General features: G+C 57.9%; 1 protein-coding gene across 5 annotated transcripts; it reads left to right on the top strand.

The window, feature by feature from the left end:
• The first annotated feature begins 35 nt into the window (after positions 1 to 35).
• On the top strand, positions 36 to 15,014 carry HDAC6 (histone deacetylase 6). Of its 5 annotated transcripts, XM_059733041.1 has the most exons (27): positions 42 to 393; positions 879 to 1,007; positions 1,338 to 1,426; positions 2,182 to 2,266; positions 2,426 to 2,466; positions 2,582 to 2,678; positions 2,810 to 2,907; positions 4,886 to 4,990; positions 5,153 to 5,221; positions 5,336 to 5,462; positions 6,164 to 6,229; positions 6,952 to 7,011; positions 7,314 to 7,403; positions 7,671 to 7,777; positions 7,862 to 7,929; positions 8,400 to 8,595; positions 8,905 to 9,033; positions 9,220 to 9,388; positions 10,069 to 10,202; positions 10,301 to 10,369; positions 10,566 to 10,758; positions 11,074 to 11,223; positions 12,281 to 12,473; positions 12,756 to 13,018; positions 13,165 to 13,311; positions 13,439 to 13,567; positions 14,295 to 15,014. In XM_059733041.1, exons 1-27 carry the CDS (start codon positions 109 to 111, stop codon positions 14,361 to 14,363), a joined length of 3,357 nt encoding a protein of 1,118 aa, XP_059589024.1. In that variant the 5' UTR covers positions 42 to 108; the 3' UTR covers positions 14,364 to 15,014. The 5 variants fall into 5 exon arrangements, with proteins under 5 accessions (XP_059589026.1, XP_059589025.1, XP_059589024.1 ...); XM_059733043.1 differs by lacking the exon at positions 13,165 to 13,311 and having other exon boundaries at positions 36 to 393; XM_059733042.1 differs by lacking the exon at positions 6,952 to 7,011 and having other exon boundaries at positions 41 to 393.
• The last annotated feature ends 522 nt before the right edge of the window (positions 15,015 to 15,536 follow it).

The following is a 15,536-nucleotide window of genomic DNA, read 5'->3' as shown; positions in this document are numbered from 1 at the left end:
ATACTGGTACTTTGCCTTTAATTGCCCTCAACTAGTGTCCGTGGTAGTACCCGGCCCCCACCCAAGCATTGGGAAAGTCCCAGTCTCCTTCCCCCTTTACTGAGGTGAATGGTCTCTCCCACCCCTCTAAGTGCGCATGTGCAGGGGAATTGTGTCACCCAGCTCTGCCTGCCCCGCGCGGTACGAATGGTCTCGCTCAGGGCAGGCCAATCTGACTCCATCCGGCAGCGCCCGGGAGAGACCATCTTTCTGAAGGGGGGGGGGGAGCAGATGAAACCATTTCCCCCCAACCCGGAGCCTCTCACGCCTACTTGTAATCCTCCCTGCCTTGCCGCCGCGATGCCCCCTGGGGTCTCTCCGGGGCCTGAAGGACCCAGCGCCCCGGCACCGTCGGTAAAGTAGCCGCCCCACCACTTGCCCCCCCCCCATATGGTTATGGGGAGTGGGTACCACGCTGGGAGAGTTGAAACCCGGTACCGGGGTCCAGGAGGGGTGGGGCTTATGATACTGAAGTGGGGCCAAGATGGGGGGGGGAAACTGACAGGGTGGAGTAAAATGGGGCGGGGCCAGGCTGTGGGAGGAGCTTGGTGCTCAGGGAGCGGGGCCAGAACGGGGTGGAGCCTGCGGGTAAGGAAGATTGGAGGTGGGGCTTAAGGACCTGGGGTGTGGCCTAGGTCAGGTGGGCGGGGCTTGGAGGCCAAGGATGGTGCCTGTTTCTCTCAGGGAGGTAAAGCTGGAGGGGAGCCAGGAGTGGGTGTGGCCTGACCACTGGAGCTGGATTTCCGGGCCGTGTGGGTGTGGCCTGACATGAAGGGGTGGGTTTGATCCCAAGGTAGTGTGGCCAGAGCTCTGCAGTCTGTCTTGTCATCCCCTTGTAGGGCCGGGCTGGTCGGCAGGCACCACCCCCTCCCCGCCGCAGCCCAGGGCTCCCTGAGGCAAAGCGGCGCGGCCGTGCCCGGAGGTTGCATCAAGAGGTGGCCGAGCTCCAGGATGGGTTACAGCACCTGGTACGGCCTAGATACCTGCGCCTCATGGAGTGGGGGTAGAAACTGGAGGCCTGTGTCCCCACAAGGTTTTGGCAGGGGAAGAGCCTGGACACCTGAGTCATTTTGGAGGTGGGGGGGATGGGGGTTGGTGGGAGCCCAGATGCCTTGGTCTTCTTGCTGGGAGGGGACAGGGGCCTGGTGGGTTCGATGGTAGGGGAGCCATTGGGGAGCCCCCAGCTGCCTGGGTTCTCCTGCTCTGGACAGGGCAGTGAGGCAGGGTATTATGTTGGGAGGGAGATACTGGAAGTCTGAGTTCACTATCTCCTGTGTCCTTCTCTACCCCCCCTCCAGGATCTGGCTGCAGAGAAGCCAGTGCCCTCAGGGACAGGCCTTGCTTATGATAAGGAGCTCACCAGCTTTCACTGCCTTTGGGACAAGAGGTGAGGGAAGCTGCTCCCTTCATCTGCAGCTCCTGTGCTGCCCTAGCTCCCTCATGAACTTCTATCTCTAAGGGTGGCACATCTGGGATCAGTTCACCAGCCTGGGACTCCAGTGCCACTCTGAGCTTGGCTTGTTACCCTGGGCTCTGTCCTGTCTCTCCCTGCTCCCCCCCCCATCTCTGTAATGGAGGGGGTGGATCTGGGATCAACTGGTCAGCCCGAGGATCCCCAGTCCCAGTCTGGGATTGATTTCCCTAGCCTGGCCTACAACTCTCTCCCCCCCACCTATGAGTCCCCATCATTGTGACAGAATCTGGGATCAACTCATCAGCCTCGGTTCCCCAGTCTTACTCTGGGTTTGGCTGGCTGACCTGGTCCCTCCCACCCCTGCTCCTTTTGTGTCTCTTCCTGACCCCCCAACCCCACCCATATTGGTGTTTCTCACACCTGACCTGCAGTGCTCCCCATGGCCCCAGGGTGCCCCTCACTCCTGACCCATAATGAATCCTACTGGGCCATGGATCCACAGAGGGAGCTGGGGCACCCAGATACCTGGGTTCATGGAGGGGATCCCAGACACCTGGGTTCACTGGGGGACCTGGATGCCTGAGTCTACCAGAGCCTGAGATGCCCAGATGTCTGGGTTCATGGAATGTGGAGAATGGCTGGGGGACCTGGATACCTGTGTCCCCATAGCTTCACAGTGCCCCTCACTCCTACCCCACAGCCTCCTGACTCTGCCCTTATTGCTGCAGTTTCCCTGAGTGCCCAGCCCGGCTGACATCCATCTGGACCAAGCTGGTGGAAGATGGATTGGTGGAGAGGTGTGTCCCTGTGCAGGTGAGTCAGATGCCTGTGTTCTCTGGGAGTGGAGGAGAGGCTGCAGGTGAGAGTGGTGGGGTAGGGAGGATGAGAACTCAGACACCTGGATTCTCTGGGAGGGGTGTGGGGCTGGGAGCCTGGATGCCTGGGGGTTTTTTTAGGGCTATCTCTTTGCAGGCCAGACTGGCTACGGAAGAGGAGATTCTGCTGGTACACAGGTGAGAGAGTTACTGGGGGTGAGGGGCACTGCAGGTCCATGGGTTTGGGGGGGGGTTGCAGGTTGGGAGTAAGGAGGGGAGTGAGGGGCACCATGACCCCCTCCTCACTTTGCAGCCCCCAGTTCCTGGCCCTCATGGCCTCAACTGCCGACATGGAGGAGGGTAAACTCCGCGCCCTCTCAGACACTTACGATTCAGTTTATTTGCATCCGGTAAGCCCCAGATTTTGGGGGCGGGGGGCTTGAAGCCCAGATGCCTGGGTTCTCTGGCAGGAGAGGTGGGTGAAAGCAGGGAGGGCTAGGAACCTCGATGCCTGGGTCCCTCACCATCCCCACCCCTGCAGAATTCATACCACTGTGCGCGGCTGGCAGCCGGCACTGTCCTGGCCGTGGTTGACAAGGTGCTGAGTGGGGAGCTGAGGAATGGGCTGGCGCTGATCCGGTAAGACGGGCTAGTGAGGTCTGGGGGGTGGGGCTAAGGGGATGGGAAAAGGGGCTGGAGGTGGGGCCTGAGTTCTAAGGGTGGGGGGTTATAGGGGTTGGACTTAGGGGCCCAAGAGGACAGGCCTAGCAGGGGAGGGGTGGGATGAAGCACCTGGGGGGGTTGAGGAAACTCAGAGGTGGGGCTAGGGGGGCTTGGGTGAGGTACGGGCAGGAGTGCAGCTATTGGGGCTGGAGGTGGAGCCAACAGGCTAGGAGTGGGTTAGGGTGGGGCTAGGGGGTGTGGCTAAGGGGCTGGAGTGGGGCTACAAGGGCTAGAGAGAGGCAAGGGCAAGACAAAGTGGGAAGGGCTGAGGGTAGAGCCAAGGGTGAGTCAGGGGGCAGGGCTACAGAGGAGGGCTTGGGGGCTATTGTTTGGGGATGGGGCTTGGACCTAGAGCAGGCTTGTCCAACATACAGCCCGCCAAGGTATTTTCTGAGGCCCGCTGTGCAGTGACGGGAAACTAAAGTAAACACTATTTACTTTCATTCCCACTCCTTGTTCCTCCCCCAGCCCCTCAGCAGCTTCCTAATGGTTGCTGAAGGGCTAGGGAAGGGACAAGGTTTCCACATGCACTGCATCAGCTTGATGTTGCGGACATGATGCATGTGGGAAGAGAAGTAGCCATGTGCCTCTCGGGCCAGGATGAGCCCAGCTGGAGCAGCAGGGGGCTCAGCTGCATTTTCCCCCTACCTCTGCTGGTCAGTCCCAAGCAGCACATTGCTCCACCACTACCTCTGCTGGCTGGTGCCGACCCAGGCAGGTCTGTTCCATCCAGAGCAGCAAGCAGCTGAAGCCTGATTCCCACATGCTGCTGGGGACAGGAGGAGGCCTGCCAGGTCGGCACCAGCCCTCAGAAGCGGCAGCAGAGCTGTGTGCTGCTCGGGACTGACCGGTGCAAGCAGGGGGAAAATGTAGCTGAGCTCCTGCTGCTCCAGCTGGGTTTGTCCCATCCTAAGCGGCATACAGCTCCGCTGCTGCTTCTGCTGGCCAGTGCAGACCCGGCCGGGTTCCCCCCATCCCCAGCAGCACGTGAGAAGCCAGCTTCAGCTGCATGTCGCTTTTCCTGGCTGGTGCTGACCCAGCTGGGTCCATCCCATCCGGAGCATGCGGCTTCCCATGTGCTGCTGGGGATGGGAGGAGCCCAGCAGGGTCTGCACTGGCCAGCAGAAGCGGCGGCAGAGCCATGTGCCTGCCACTCGGGACGGGACAAGCCTGGCCAAAGGGGCAGCGGCTCAGCTGCATTTTCCCCCTGCCTGCACTGGTCAGTCCCAAGCGGCACATGGCTCCGCCGCCGCTTCTGCTGGCTGGTGCTGACCTGGCTGGCCGCCTCCTGTCCCCAGCAGCATGGGGGGCCTCAGCAGGTGGGGTCCTGGTGTGACCTCTACAGGGCAAGGCAGTGGGAACCAGTGTCTTTTGGACTCCGGGCTCGCAGCGCTGAGGCCACCGGGGCTGTAGGCGGCCGGGCACCACGGTAAGCGGAGCCCCGTGGGCAGGCAGGTGAGGGGCTGCAGTGCAGCGGCTGCCTCGCTCCAGCCCCACTCAGGCAGCGCCAGCTCGTGGGGCTCCGCTGCTTGGGGGATGGTGATGTGGAGCTATTTATTTCTCCCCTTCTGTCTCTGAGGCAGTAGCTGGCTGGATGCAGAATGGGTCCCTCCTGCCCCTGCCCACCAGCAGCTACCATGAACCTTGCCGTAACAGGCAGGTGCAGTAGGGCTACACAGGCAGGGTCTCTTTGGCCCAGGACAGAGGGTGTTTGAATATGGCTTGCCGGCCCACTGGGTGATTAAAAAGTTAATGATCCGGCTCCACATTCAAAAAGGTTGGACACTCCTGACCTAGAGGTTCACTCTTCCTCTGGGGTTCTGTGGTAGGGCAGAGCCTGGAGTTGCAGGGGGTGGGGCTAGGGGGCTGAGCTTACAGCAGCTCCTCCCCCCAGGCCACCAGGGCACCATGCACAACGGGAGCGTATGGATGGCTACTGCCTCTTCAACCATGTGGCCATCGCTGCCCGTCATGCCCGGGAGCGCCGTGGATTGCAGCGGTGAGCCCGGACACCTGAGTTCTCTAGGAAGGGGTGGGGAGGGGACAGGGGTGAGAACAGGGGAGCTTGGTTCTCTGGGAAGGGAGAGGGACTAAAAGTGGGAAGCCCAGATGCCTAGATTTTTTTTTTTTTTTTTCTTCCTCCTGACATCATCGGTTTTAGGGTCCTGATTGTTGACTGGGATGTCCACCATGGGCAGGGAACCCAGTTCATCTTTGAAGATGACCCCAGGTCAGGAGTGAGGGACTCTGGAGCTGCGGGGGAGGGGTGGGGGGGCAGTCTGCGGGTCAAGAGTGAGGGGCACCACAAGACTGTGGGAGACAGGATATCATACAACACCCCCAGCGTCCTGTACTTCTCGGTCCATCGCTATGACAACGGGGCATTCTGGCCCCATCTCCCGGATTCTGATTCATCGGCTGTGGGGCGGGGGCAAGGCTGTGGCTTCACCATCAACCTGCCCTGGAACCAGGTGAGGGATCCCAGTGTCTGGCCCCACCTCTGGGGGGATCTGTTATACTTCGCCGTTCATCAGCCACCCCACCCCAGAGCTGGGTGCATTGTGGTTCTCCTTCCAAGACTTGTTTATACCTGGCTGTTCAGCCCTAGAGCTGGCTGCATCTCTGCTTTATCTGTGCCCTGTTATATGTGGCCATTCCCCAGCCCCTCCACCCCAGAGCTGTGCACATTTAGGTCTACCCCTGGGGTGTTATATTCAGCTGTTACCCACTGCTCCATCCCAGAGCTGGTTGCATCTTGGGATTCTTTCTAGACTGTTATACTCAACTGCCTCTAGACACCCCTGCTCCAGAGCTGGGCACATTTCAGCCTTCCTGTGGGGTATTATACTCAGCTGTTTCCCAGCCACTACCCCCTCCTGGCAGGCACTTCTGGGATTTTTCTCTAGGCTGTTATACTCGGCTGTCCCCAGGTGCCCTCAGCCCAGAGCAGGCATGTGGCTGATTCCCAGGTGTTCCACCCCAAATCTTGGCACATCTCAACTCTATTTGTGCCATATTATACTGGATTACTTCTCACCCGCCTCCCCAAGAGCTGGCTGAATCTGGGCCACCTTTGTGCTCCATTATACTTGGCTGTCCCCAACCCCCTCACCCCAGAGCTTGGTGCATCTTGGCCCCATGTCCCTCACCCAAGCCCCTGCTTCTATCCTAGCCTGGCATGACGGATGCTGACTACATCTCCGCCTTCCTCCAGCTCCTGCTGCCTGTAGCCTTCGAGGTACTGGAGGGGGACCTGATCTCTGCCCATTCCTAGGGGGAGATGGGTGCCTCTCAGCCTTTCTGGAGGGGGGTGTTTGTACTAGAGCATTTCTGGCTGTCCCACCCCAGAGCTGGCTGCACTTGGGCTCATTTTGGGTGCTGTTAGCTTGCCCATTCCCTAGCTGTCCCAGCCTTCCCCATGGGGTGTTAAGCTTAGCTGTTCTACCCCAATACTGGGTATGTCCTCACCCTCCCATGGGGTGCTTATACCCACCCATTTCCTAGCTGTTCAACCTCAGAGCTGGGTGCATACTGGCCCTTTTTACAGGATGTTGTCCTCAGCTGTTCCTAGATGCACCCAGGTCTAGCGTGCAGCATCTCAGGCCCCCATACCCAGGTGCACCACCCCAGAGGTGGGCAGATCCTTCTCCTCTTGTGGGGCATTATATTCAGCTGTTCCACACCAGAGCAAGCTGCATCTCATCCCTTCCATAGAACATTATACTTGGTTGTTTCTGAGTTCCACCCCAGAGCTGGGTGCATTCTAGCCCTTTTATGGGGTGTTATACTTGGCCGTTTCCAGCTGCCCCACTCCACAGCTGGGCACATCTCAGCCCCATCATAGGGCATTATATCCATCTGTTTCCTGGCTGTTCCACCCCAGAACTGGGTGCATCCAGGGGGTTGGAGGGCTTTGAGGAGGGAGCAGTTCTGGGCTCTCACCCAACCCATTCAATCCAGTTCCAGCCCCAGCTGGTTCTTGTGGCTGCTGGCTTTGATGCTGCCATTGGGGACCCCAAGGTGAGTGGTGAGGCAGAGCTAGAAGGGCCTGGGGTGGGGCCCAGTAGCAGGCAGGGCTAAGGGCACCTGGGTGGGGCTTGGAGGGCTGGGCATGGGATGGGGTTGGAGATGAACAAGACCAGTGGGAGGCTGTGGGTATTGTTAGAGAGGGATGGGACAGGACGTGGAGGTAGGTGGGGCCAGAAGGGCAGGGTCCCGGAGACAGGTGGGGCTAGAGGGGCTGGGAGTAGGGGCTCTGGCAGTCCAGGTTCTGCCCACCCCCTCTGCCCCCAATCTCTGTTCTCCTGTTGCCCCCCCTCCAGGGGCAAATGTTGGTGTCACCTGCCTGCTTCGCCCACCTCACCCACATGCTGCTGGCGCTGGCTGGGGGGAAGGTTGTGCTGGCCTTGGAGGTAAGTGATGATGACACCCCCCTCCCCAGAGCTGGGCACATTCCTGCCTGTTATATGCAGCCATTCCTCCCCAGAGGTGGCAACATCCTGGCCTGTTGTACCCAGTTGCTCTCCCTGTTCTGCTTGGCTACCTGGGCTTGTCTCTTCCTTGTTATACCTCATCGCTCCCTAGCCCGTCCTACATTGTACTCACCCGCTCCTGACCTCTTCCACACTAGAGCTGGGTGTATCCTGGCCCCTCACCGCCACCCTCCTCTCCCCCCACAGGGCGGCTACAACCTCCACTCTCTCACTGAGGGGGTCAGTGCTGCCCTGGGGTCTCTCCTGGGAGACCCCTGCCCCCCACTGGCCGGGCCAGCTGCCCCCTGTCCCAGGTAAGTTGTGGCAGGGGGAAAAAGGGGAGGTGGTGGGGGCTGTGATCTTGGGGTGCAGAACTTAACTTTACATCCTGTCTCCAGCGCTCTCCAGTCCATCTCAAAGGCTCTGGGTATTCATGCCCAATTCTGGCCATCTCTTCAGCGTGTTGGTGAGTCTGGATCTGCCCTGGCAGGAGGGTGTTGTACTTGGCTGTTAACATAAATGACACATAAGCATTGACAGTGGGGCAGGCAGAGCTCTGCTCTGCTGGCTGCACTGCTGCCATTGGCTTAGAAATCTAGGGGAGCACATTTTCCCACCCCCTCACATTGCCTATGGCTGTTAGCCCATTGTGGCCAGCTCTGGGCTGAAACATCTCAGCCATTCCTATGCTGTGAGCTCTCCCCAGGTCCACCCCCTCAGCTGGGTTATGCTCAGCTGTTTCACCCCCAGAACTGGCTGCACCTCAAATCTGTCCATGCCCTGATATACTCAGCAGTTCCCCAGCTCCTTCTACCCCAGAGCTGGCTGCATCTCTCACTGCCTGGGGCAGGCTTACACAAAGCTGTTGCTTAGTTATCACACCCCAGAGTTGGATGCATCTCTGCAATGTCTCTTTATTCCCCGCCTCCCCCACAGAGGTCTCGGTACTTTCCACAGAGGATGAGGGAGTAGAGGAGGCACTAGGGGAGACAGGGGGGGTCCCATCCCCAGTGGAGCTGCCCTGCCCAGAGGCTCTGCCTTTCTTGGAGGCCCCACCCCCCCGCCGCCCCCCTGCCTGTACCGGCTTGGTCTATGATGAACGCATGACCCAGCACTACAACATGTGGGACAGGTAGGCCTGGATTTGCTGTGGGGAGGCTAGGGGGCCTGGATGCCTGGGTTCATGGGGACAGTGGCTGGGGGGCCTAAATCCCAGGGTCTTTGTGAGGGCCTAGTCACCTGGGTCCTGGCTGGAGGTTCCAGATGCCTGGGCTCATGGGGTGGGGCTGGGGTGGCTATATGCCTGAGTTCTGAGGGTAGTAAGTGGATTCTGACTGCTGGCAAGGAGGGTTGGCAGCCTGGATGCCAGGGTTGCCCACTGCCTGGCTGTGCAGGGGGACTCAGATGTCCAGGCACTGAGCCTTCCCCTGTCTCCTACCAGCCAGCACCCAGAGCGGCCACAGCGGGTGACCCGGGCCCTGAGCCGGCTGCAGGAGTTGGGGCTGGAGCCACGGTGCCTGCGCCTGCCTCCCCGTCTGGCTACTGAGCCCGAGCTGTTGCTGTGCCACAGGTACTGGACGCCTGGGTTCTCTGGGCTGGGGGTTGAGGGGTGAGAATAGCAGGGGTGCTGAGCCCAGATGCCTGGGTTGGGGTGGGGAGGTGGAGCAGGGCATGCTTGGAGCCCAGATGCTCCAAGGGTGCTATGAGGGTGAGGGGCAGAAGGCTACACCTGGACTTCTGGGTTTTCCTCCCCCAGCCCAGAGTACGTGGCCGGACTCCGGGCCACAGTTGGGCTGCGCCCGCGGGAGCTACATCGTGCTGGTTCCCGCTACAACTCGGTCTACATGTGCGGGGAGTCCTTTGAGGCTGCATGCCTGGCAGCTGGCTGTGTCCTTAGCGCTGTGGATGCCGTGCTGGCTGGGCAGGTGTGTTTTGTTTAGTCTCCTGCCCCCCCCCCCCCCCCCCCCCCCCAAGCTGGCCACCTCTTGACCCCATTTGGGTCAGCTGTACCCTGCCTGTTCCACCCCAGAGCTGGGTGCATCTTGGCCTCATCTGGGCCTTATTATATTTGACCATCTCTCAGATTGTTCTACCTTAGAATTGGGTGCACCTTGGCCTTGTCTGGGTGGGGTTATATTCAGCCCTTCCTTGCCAGAGCTGGGTGCATCTCAGCCCTTCTCCTGTAGTGTTATACCTGGCCAGTTTCTGATGGTCCAGTTCTAGAGGTGGGCGTATCTCAGCTCCATGTGGGTGGTGTTATACTTGGCTGTTTCCTACCTATTCCACCTCAGAGCTGTGAAAGCGTCTTGGCCAGAACCAGGCAGTGTTATACTTCAGCTGTTTTCCAGCTGCCCCACCCTAGAGCTGGGCACTTCTTCAGCCTTGTCTGGATGGTGGTTTATTCAGCCTTTCCCAGTTGTCCCACCCCAGAGCTGGCCACGTCTGATTCCTCCCTTTATGACATTTATATTCAGCCATTCCTCAGCAGCTCCATCCCAGAACTAGGCACAGCTTGGCACTATCTTCACTCTGTTACACTTGTCTGTTGCCTAATTGTCCCACCCTAGAGCTGGCTGCATCTCAGCCCTGTCTCTCCACCCCCCAGGTGCAAAATGCAGTGGCCGTGGTGCGGCCCCCAGGGCATCACGCAGAGCCTGATGCTGCCTGTGGCTTCTGCCTCTTCAATTCAGTGGCCCTGGCAGCCCGCTATGCCCAGCAGGTGGCTGGCCGGCCCTTGCGGTGAGCCTGGATGCCTGGGTTCTCTGAAACTGGAAGGTGGGGAGCAAGAGGGGCTGGGAGTCCAGATGCCTGGCTTCCATCTCCCATCTCACCCCCAGGGTTCTGATTCTGGACTGGGATATTCACCATGGCAATGGAATCCAGCATATTTTTGAGGAAGACCCCAGGTACTAGGGGGAGGAGGTGTTCTGCTTGGCTGTTCCTCTTCCCCTGTCCCACCCCAGAGCTGGGTGCATCTTAGCCCTATTTGTGCCATTATACTTGCCCTACCCATTCCCTATTTATACTCAGTCACTTGCAGCTGCCCCACCCAAGAGGTGGGCACATCTCTGATCCTCTTCTCCCCCCCCCCCCCCCTTGCAGTGTGCTGTACATCTCCCTGCACCGCTATGATGCTGGCGCCTTCTTTCCAGGGGGGCCAGCGGGAGGAGCAGGGCAGGTGGGGCGGGGGCAGGGGCGGGGCTACACCCTTAATGTGCCGTGGGAGGAGCCTCGTGCTGGGGACCCGGAATACCTGCCTGCCCTGCTGCGCCTCTGCCTGCCTGTCGCCTACCAGGTGTGCCTGGATGCTGGGGTTTGTTCCTTGGGTGGGGGGGGGGGATGAACACCTGTGTCCCTTCCCCAGGGGGGTGGAAGGGTTCCAGACATCTGGGTTCTATTCTGGCTGGGTAGGGGGGCTGGACACCTGGGTTCTTTCCCCTAGTGGTGCTTGGGACACCTGGGTTCTGTATTAGTCTGGGTTCCCTACTGCCAACACCTGGGTTCTCTGCCAGTGCCTGGGTCTACTACCCTTGCCCCAGGTTGAGCAGAGTGAAAGGAGAGGGGGGATTCCCAGATGCCTGAGTCCTCACCCCTCCCCACGCACATACAGTTCAGGCCGGAGCTGGTGCTGGTGGCAGCTGGGTTCGATGCGGCACAAGGCGATCCCCTGGGCGGCTGCCTGGTGACCCCCCAGGGCTACGGCACCATGGCCTGGCTGCTGGCTACGCTGGCCTGTGGCCGCCTTATCCTGGCCCTTGAGGTACTGAGCCCACTCACCAGCCCCTGACCCCACCCCTTCAGCCCTAGTCTTGCCCCTTCAGGTTCCATGCCCTGCCCCCTCTGCCAGGCCATACCCTCTTTAGCCCAGGAGCTGGCCCCACCTTCTCCCTAGTCTCCACCCCCTTCCTGTGCAGAGGCCCCACCCACCACCCTTGTCACACCCCCTCCAGGATCCTGCTAATGTCTCTTGTGGGAGTTCTGACCCAGGCCATGTCTCTACATCAATTCTGACCGCTCCCCTGCCTCCTAGGGACCCTGATCCTATAGGGTGGAGACACTGGGTTCTCTGTGGGTTGGAAGAAGTAGGCGGGGTCAACCATAATGTTATTATCAGTAACATTTGCATGTGCAAATATGGATCATAGCATTCCCCCCGCTGTAAAACTCGCCCATGGCCAAATTTGCATGTATGCTCCTGCATGATATCTATGCAAACAGCATTCAAATTTAGGCAAGAAATATGCCAAGATGCATAAACTGCATTCAGATGCCCACAGACCTAAATTGGTCATGCAAATGAAATCAGATGTATGCAGCTTTAGTTAGTTAGGCAAATCTTCATCCAGTTAGTTTGTATCTGCCTGGTTTATCCAAATGTATGCTTGGGTTATGTAAATACATACCTGATTTATGTGCATCTCTATTGATTTGTTCCTTGAGCAGAGTTCTGCAAGTCCCTTGTCTGATTTGTGTCTCTTGAGCAGTTTTGCAAATCTGTAAAAATTTATGAAAATCTTGAACATAATTATACAGACATAGCTAAAATATGTCAATCTTATTCACGTTTCTGTATCCAACACACCCCAGCCACCGTCTGTTGTATGCAGTTATTCTAATTTATGCACCTGTATCCCCATATATCCCATGTGGTTCTGAGCATTGCTGGGGACAGACTGCTGTCTTCACCCCTGTGGCTGGGGGGGAGGCAGGAACTCCTATTATGAACCAATGGGGTTCCCTCCCAATTTTGTCATGGCAACTGTTGCTTGGGGTTTTTTGTTTTTGTTTTTTTTTCCTCCTGTCTCCCCTCCCCACAGGGTGGCTACAACCTGGCAGCAACAGCAGAGTCCCTGGCCACATGCGTCCGGGCACTGCTGGGAGACCCCCCACTGGCCCCACCTCCAGTCTTGGCACTACCCCTGTCTCCACACCCCCAGCCCAGTGCTCTCCGTGCCCTCGGCCTGGCCAGCGCTGTGCACCGTACCTACTGGGCCTGCCTGCGTCTCCATGGTGAGCTGGATGCCTGGGTTCCTTCCTTGGGGCGGGGGGGAGGGTCCCAGATGCCTGGGTTCCTGCCTTTGGGAGGATGGGGTCTTGGATACCCGAGTTTGCCCTTGGTGGGGCCCGGATGCTTGGTTCCTAAGCCAGGAGGGCCAGGATGCCTGAGTTCCTGCCTTGGAGTTGGAGGGGGGCCCAGATGCCTGGGTTCTTTGGAAAGGGGGAGAGATTGGAGAGGGGGTAGGGGCTGGGAGCCAGGATATCTGAGTTACATCCTCCCCTTCTCCCTCCCAGTGCCCTCCATGGACTGTGATGCCTCTGAGGACAGAAGCCAAGCCCCCCAGGAGGCCCTGCCTTCCGATGACCTCTCCTCCCTGGGTTCCCTCTCCCTGGAGGACAGGTCCCAGGAGGGGTTGGGCAGCCCAGACTCTGTCCCTGTGGGCTGGACCAGGAGGAAGATGAAAACAGAGCCTGAGTTGGAAGGGGTGGGGATTAACCCAGAAGGGGAGGAAGCTCCTCCAGAAGGGGCAGGGCTTGCAGCCCCAGATTTACCAGAGGTAGGTGATAGAGGGGTTTGGAACCCAGATACCTGGGTTCTCTGAGAAGGGGGTGAGGCTAGGGGGGTGACAGCAGGGGAGACTGGGAGCCCAGATGCCTGGGTCCTTATTCCTCCTCCCCACCCCACGTGCCCCATTCCCTCCAGGATGCACTCTATGCTGTGACACCGCTGTCCTGGTGCCCCCACTTGAGCTCTGTAGCACCAGTGCCCCCAGCCGGGCTGGACATCCTGGCACCGTGCCAGAAGTGTGGGTGCCAGGGTGAGAACTGGGTCTGCCTCACCTGCTACCAGGTGAGCCCATGGTAGCCTGCACTTACTCTCTTTCCCCCCTCCCCCACATAGTTTTGCTGTGCCCATCATTCCTGACCTGCAGCCCTTTCCCCCCTTCCCTTCAATATATTAACCCCTTGCTTCCCAGGTGTTGTGCAGCCGCTATGTGGCAGGTCACATGGTTGCCCATGGTGATGCTTCTGGCCACCCCATGGTCCTGAGTTTCGCAGACCTCTCTGCCTGGTGCTATGACTGTGAGGCCTATATCCATCACCCAGTAAGTCCCACCTGCTGCCTGGGTCATACCCCACCCCCATACGATCAATCAGCAGCTGGGGTTCCCTCCCTCTTTCAGCTCAGTTGAGTTCCAGCTGCAAAGTTAATTTTCTGGGAGGGAAACATCTCCCCTCCCCTACCCACCAGCACCTATACAGTCTGAGCCACTCAGCTTGGGAGGGGCTGGGCTGGGCTGGGTCACTCTACGGTATAGGGGGGATGGGGTAGTGGGAAAGTCCATTCCAGTACAGTAGGAGGGAGCTGGCATGCTCTTTTCAAGAGCGTTAGGGAGATGCTGGGATGATCCACTCCCTGTGGTGACTGAGATTTTTCCATTATCCCTGAGGGTAGGGAATGTTCTACGTTGCCTTCTGTGAGCCCTAAGGTTTCTAGATTGTTCCTTTCTCTGTAGCAGTGCAGGGGAAGGTGAGATGTTCCCTTATTCCTAAAGGGACTATCAATCCATTCCGGGATGAAGTTTGAGGGGAGAGGAGAGAGAGCTGTTCTATTCTCTCTGATGGTGGGGAGAGGATAGGATGTTTCATTATCCCAAGGTGGTGTTAAGCTGTTCTGTTCCTTAGGATGAGGGGAAGGATGAAATGTTTCACCCTTGGGCTAAGGGTTGGGGGGTGGAAATGTGGGACTGTTTCATTCTCTGCAGTGATGGGGAGGCTGTTGGGCTGTTCCATTTCTCCTCCATTTCTATCTTCTCCCTCTTCCCCCCCCAGACCCTTTTGCCAGCCAAGATCTTGGCTCATCGTCTCAAGTTCGGTAATGAGCTGCCTGCACTACTTTGAACCAGGCCAGTCACCAAAGCATAATCATCCCTCACCCCATCCTCGGACAATGGACTAACCCAGACTCTTCAAGGGCTATACACACTGGCAGAAAAACAGCAGCTCAGCAGCCGCCAGGATGCACTAGGAGCTTTAGGATTTAATTCCCCCACTTCTACATGAGATCTGTTTCTACCCCAGCCCTAGCTGCCACCAGCATTAATTACATCAAGGGTTATTGTAAGACCTACAGTAAACCAAAGGGAGAGGGAGGTGTCTTGTTCTTCCACCACAGCTTTGTCCACTTGTTACAATAAAGGTGGGAGGGTGCAGTGGGGTGTGGTTGTCTGTCTCTTCTGCTGGAGGAGGGATTTACATGTCCAAGAACTATGCCTTCCCTCCCCCAGTTCATGTAATGAACCCTTTTACATTTCTCTGTATAAAAAAATTAATTTTCATAGTTGTTAGGGGCTGGAAGGGACCTTACAGATTACCAGGTCCAGGTGCAAGCCCCCTGCAGTTCAGCAGGAAAGATTGCTGGGATGAGGTGATCCCAGCAAAATGGACATCAAAATGCTTTTTGAAGATTGCCACTGTGGGTGACTGTACCACCACTGGAGGGAGCCTGTTCCAAACCCTCAGCATGTGGACTTTTAAAGAAGTTTTTCCTTATGTCTAGTCTGAAGCAACCCTCAATCAGTTTGTGCTCATTGTTTCTTGTCCTCCTCTGGGGGACCTTGGTGAATAGAGACTCCCCCAGGCCCTGATGGTGACAGCCTATACCAGGAGCATACAAGTCCCCTCTGAGTCTTCCATGCTCCAGGCTGAACAGTCTTAAGTCTTTCAGCCTTTCCTCATATGACCTGCTCTCTAGGTCTCTAATCATATACATGGCCCTCCTTTGAACTCTCAAGCTTCTCTGCTTCATTCCTGAAGTGTAGCAGCCAAAACTGGATGCAGTACTCCAGCTGCGGTCTCACCAAGGTCAAGTAGAACAGGACAATGACACCTTTAGCCCTGCTTGAGATGCCTCAGTAGATGCATGCCAGTATTTGATTAGCTCTGCCAGCTATGACATCGCATTGGTGGCTCATGTTCATGTTGTTGTCTGTCACAACACCCAGGTCTCATTCAGTTGGGGTACTGGGAAGTGTCATACGGCCGGGCCTGTAAAGTTGTTGCAGATTAATTCTC

Source organism: Alligator mississippiensis, chromosome 8 (genome assembly GCF_030867095.1).
Source record: "Alligator mississippiensis isolate rAllMis1 chromosome 8, rAllMis1, whole genome shotgun sequence".
In the NCBI taxonomy this organism is placed as follows: Eukaryota; Metazoa; Chordata; order Crocodylia; family Alligatoridae; genus Alligator; species Alligator mississippiensis.
This window is presented reverse-complemented; position numbering and strand designations above follow the sequence as displayed.

Coding starts and splice junctions, on each gene's coding strand:
- HDAC6 (XM_059733041.1), top strand. CDS start 109: ATGGTCTCTCCCACCCCTCTAAGTGCGCATGTGCAGGGGAATTGTGTC. Junction 2,267..2,425: donor AGAGGTGTGTCCCTGTGCAG/GTGAGTCAGATG, acceptor ATCTCTTTGCAG/GCCAGACTGGCTACGGAAGA. Junction 9,034..9,219: donor GAGCTGTTGCTGTGCCACAG/GTACTGGACGCC, acceptor TTCCTCCCCCAG/CCCAGAGTACGTGGCCGGAC.